Source organism: Echinococcus granulosus (assembly GCF_000524195.1).
Source record: "Echinococcus granulosus chromosome Unknown EG_S00321, whole genome shotgun sequence".
Classification (NCBI taxonomy): Eukaryota; Metazoa; Platyhelminthes; class Cestoda; order Cyclophyllidea; family Taeniidae; genus Echinococcus; species Echinococcus granulosus.
In genome coordinates, this window is record NW_020170701.1 from 1 (window position 1) to 4,889 (window position 4,889).

The 4,889-nt window shown below is 42.6% G+C and overlaps 1 protein-coding gene across 1 annotated transcript; it reads right to left on the minus strand. All coding sequences in view use genetic code 11, as the record gives it.

Annotated features, from left to right (window-relative positions):
* Positions 1-25: 25 nt before the first annotated feature.
* On the minus strand, positions 26-1,080 carry EGR_10987 (oxalate:formate antiporter; the record flags this gene model as incomplete). Its single annotated transcript, XM_024500236.1, has 5 exons — positions 26-58; positions 236-347; positions 518-642; positions 728-853; positions 1,048-1,080. The coding sequence occupies 5 exons, from the start codon at positions 1,078-1,080 to the stop codon at positions 26-28; spliced, it is 429 nt and encodes a 142-aa protein (XP_024345347.1).
* Positions 1,081-4,889: the final 3,809 nt, after the last annotated feature.

Below are 4,889 nucleotides of genomic sequence, written 5' to 3' on the forward strand. Positions count from 1 at the left end.
AAATCACTCAAGTATAAAAGACGGCTTACGATTCAGTAGACAAGTCGTCTGATTTTGCCTAAATTAGTAAAACAGAAGCCATTTAGTACACTCAAATAACCTAGAAGAAAAATCAGAACCTAGGTAGGTGTAAGTTTCATTAATAGTATATAGCAAATAAGAAATCACAGTTTCATTCCACTTTCTGAGCAAGCCTTGTCAACAAAAAGAAAACAAATATTATAACCAAATCTACCTCAGGCTTTTGTTGAAGCAGAATCGTTGCAACCACCTCAAGTCCAAGAACAATACCACCAAGAACTAAAAAGGCTTTTGGAACTCGTTCTATGACCTCGCGGGGAAATGTGCTAAAATTGAATCGCAAAATGCCTAATTTTCAGTTAAAATCGTCCCAAAATCCTAAGCATTGATTTAGTCTGGGGCCTTTTGATGCATGAGACAAACTAGATTTTATTGAAACCTAGCAGGACCATTCAGGAAAGCAAAAGGAGCAACTCCTTTGGGGAGGGACACTCACCCGTTAACTGTATGAAGATTATCCGGATTAATAATACGAGTTTGAATGGGTATGAAGACCAAAGCACCAAGACCAAACCCTGCAGAAATTATCCCAACAACTGTGGCACGTTTGTGAGGAAACCACTAAATGGCGAAGTGAAAGGCAAATAATCAGGCATTACTGAAGTGCAAATCATGCTATCGAAGGAAGATTATTCGCTAGACTCACCGAAGAAGCAATGGAAAAGATAACTGAATAAGGCAAACCCAGGCCAATCCCGAATAATATGCAGTAGTCAAAATATACAGACCAAAACCGCTGTAAACGCTTAGTCGAGACAGTAGAATTCCACCACTAAATGAAAAATATGGGAAGTCTACAGATTTGGTTCCTCTTTAAAATCATTTCCAACGCAAGTGTAGGCCAAGCAAAATGGTACACAAGGATTCAGATCTCACTTTAGCAATGTGATAAAAATAGTAAATTCAGCAGAAAGATGAAAGATCATAGCAATTATGACAATTTGGATGCCAAAATTTGATTCTTACGAACTGAATATGAGACCGGTCAGAAGAACCCATCTGTAACTTATTTTAGTGGTAAGGTAAGCCCCAAGTGGCATGATAGCGGCCTGAAGAACAATCATTGTTGATGGAATCCAGGATGCTTTGCTGTTCTCAATATTCATGAATTGCGCGATATATGGGTTCATATTGCCTGAAACGAGTAATCTGAGAATGGATGCATACCAGCTGTATAAAAATAACCGAGGGCAAGGTGGTAGAGGGAACCACCGAAAACACATAATATACCTCGAAAAAGTAGCGTCTTCATCCCACGGATCGCCGACCTCGAAATAGACAATGCTTTCGTTTAGGGAACAACGCTGAAGTTCATGTTATCGACGTAGCTAAACAAAGTAGCATCATTATCACTTGTCTAGCACTTAGTTTGACCCAAAAATATCCCAATTTTTCGTACATTTTATATTTTATCGTGCATTAAAATTTGATGCTGTGATAATCAAATTTTGAAAAATGTTTGTATTAAAAGGCTTTGGGGACTGATATGCATCTCTGTTAATTTGCCCTATTCATCAGTGACATTTTACCTGATAATAATCATGAACCCAACTTTAACTGACTTTGTTTAGATCTTTGCTTTAGGCAGAACCAGACTTTGTTTTTTTTTGCAACCATGTTTTAGGTCCTAAAACTCTGGCACCAGACGTGATAATTGGTGTTGAGATTCTTCGCAACGCTAAACACATCCTTAGTTTTACTACGGGCACCTTCTTTACTCATTAGGACACGAAGCACAATGCGGTCCTTTCACTAACTTTCGAAGACGTCTATGGTATTTGCGAGGTCCTTTTCGAGGTCACAGCTATGTCCACGCACAACCTGGACGACCTACGCACACACCCTACTCATGTCACCGACGAGTGGAAATAACTTTGCAAGCTGTTAGTTATGTGCGCAAATTTGTTCTCACGGCAGCTATTAAACTGCTTCACACAACTATCGTGATATATACAACAGCCATTGGCAAAACCAGACCCATCTACCAGCCAACACCTCTGCTCAAAGCACTAAGCCCTCTGCTCGAAATGTTGGTCAGAGAGGATGTCACAAAGCCGTCAGTCAGCATGCGCCTCTTCCAATTGCTCTAGTGAAGGAGAACGACAGAAGTCAACGGTTTGTGCTCTGACTATAGGAAGTAGAACACAGTGTCCAAGACACATGTTTCCCCACTACTCAGCATCAACAGTTCGTTAGACTCGAGTCAAACTAGTTCTCTGCCCCAGATTTAACATCAGGATACTGGTGGGCGTAGGTGGCTCTCGTATTTCTAAACAGACTTCATGACTCCCAGACAATGTGCTTTGGGCGTTGTAACGCAGCGGTTACCTTCCAACGCCTAGTGCGAACCGTGTTAATCGGCTATTCCACAAACATTGCACCACATATTTAGTGCACATTCTCACCTCCGGTAGGGACATTCGGGAGCATAATGCCGATCTGAGACTAGTGCTTGACCATGTGCGAGACGCAGCGTTAGCTCCAAACTCAGAGAAGTGCTCATTTATGCAGCACCATGTCAACTTCTTAGAATATACTGTCTCGTCTAACAGAACAGCGGTGACCGAGGTCATTACGAAGAAAGTGTTGACCTGACAAGCGACATTTAACCAGACGGAATTTCGTAGGTGGCGAGGTTTGGCAGGTTACTGCAGGTGGGAAAGTCGACGAAGAGCATTTCAAGAGGGAGGAAGAGCATGGTGAAGTGTTCAAGGAGGTGGAGCGACTGCTCTGCTCCGTGCAGATTTTAACACCGTCAAACTTCAAATCAGGCACAGCACCAGTTGCACTGGTTACTGATGCTAACGATGCACCTGCGGGTGGTGTGCCCTCACAGTGTCAAAGGTGGTGGGGAACACGTCAGGTACCGAAATCAACGAAAGATGCGACACACACAACGTAAGCTGTTTGCCAGCTTCACTGTGGTTGGACACTTCATGCATTGCCTGATAGTGAAGATCATAGTGAGTAGCAGCTTATCAGGCATCGGGCACTCACCTGGTTAAATCCGATGAAGGTGATGCAGATATCTTGATCTTATTCAAGCCTATGTACTGGGACGATGCTTAAGTCATCAGTACAAATGAGATGCCGTGGTGATAAGATAGTTTGTTTAACTATGTGCTCAACTACGCTGGCACTTCAGTCTTAGTGGTGTGGCATTCGGATCATGCTAGTGGCCTCCCAGTCCCTCTGAACACCAATAAGTAGTATCTTCCCCATGTTCCACTGCCTTGTTGCAACTCAGCACGCTGCAATTCATTAGGAGCAATTGTCAGTTCGACTGAATATGTGAACTTACTTTATTTACAACCACATTTCGTAGTGCCCAACTGTTTATAACAATCACAACTTAGCGATTGCTACCAATATCCAGACAGACATTTACTGTCGAGTCTTCTTCTTCACCAAGGGCTTAAAGCATGATGCATTATGAGCACAAATGAAGTTAGACTGCGTGGGGTGCTTGCATGGATCCAGGAGGTAGATTACGGGCCAAAACCTCCCCCCAAGACGAGTGAATTCCTCACGCAAATAGTAGGTAGAAATGTAGCATCCAGTATGTCAAGATAATCCAACTCTTGCCTTGGTCACTGTTCTTATACACGCATATGAGAAATCAAATCTCCCCTGAAGTGTTACTTGAAGGGGCTAGTTTCTATCTGAGGCCGAGGCTAATGCTCCCGAGAGGCAGTACAGTTAGCGGAGTCAGAGGAAACTGTAGGCGAAGGTGCTTACAGTAAAACAAACATCTAATCATTATAGAAATACAACTGTTACTGATTTCAACACATTTACTGATGCTTCAGATAAGTCGAACTTTGTGCTTGGATTGTACACTTAATGGCACAACTAGCCTGTCGAGAACTGCTTCAATGCAAATGAAGTTTCGCGCCTGTGTTTTAGCGAAAAGAGGGTTGTTTTCGCCCTTTTCTATACTGTGAATGGTTTAGTTATGGAACCACCAAAGCACATTACTATCTACTCATCGCATACGAATTAGGCTTGATTGATGGCACCACAATCTCTTGACGACCGTGCTGCACTTTTGTACTAGTAACATTTGTGCGCAAGAGATTCTTCTTAATGTCATTTATTAGAATAGCATACAGATAAAATTACCCACATATTTACCTACTCTGCGTCTAACAAATAAGTCAAAGGTGCTCTTATTAATAGAGAAACCAACAATGAAATAAGTTGATTCTTTCTTGAACTCACTCACGCTGAGTGGATTCAAAGCACAATCGTCCCAACCAGCCCAAATCTAGATGCTATTTCCGACATTTTACTCATTTTCCACACCACGCAAATCAACTAAACTTTCACCGGATGCGCATGGTGACCAGTCATTCCATAAATTATTCCACCGTTGCATCGTCGTCGCATGCTACTGTTTGATTTATGCACGAAGCCGATAGGGTGGCCATGCACTCCGTTCATAACGTTCGTGTTAATGGCCTCTTAACCCCTCTGTGCATTCACAATAAGCCCACGGCACGCTTGTATGGTATTTAACAGCTTTAGAGGTTGAATGTGTCTGCGTTTGAATAAATCCACTGGTTATCGAGCGTTGAAGTTGCAGAAGAAGATATCTTCCTTAGTGTCCGAAATTGTAGAGACTCAGGGTAGCATGACTGTTACAGGCACGTCGTCCGTGTTGCCAAGTTCTGCCACGCACAAGGTCAGCAATGCTAAGTCGCACAATTGTCTACAAGGTGTCATTTGAGAAGCTGGAAAAACCCAAGCACCCCATGACTTAGCATTAAATTGGCAACGTAGTGAAGAGGAGGAACTAAGGCTGAATT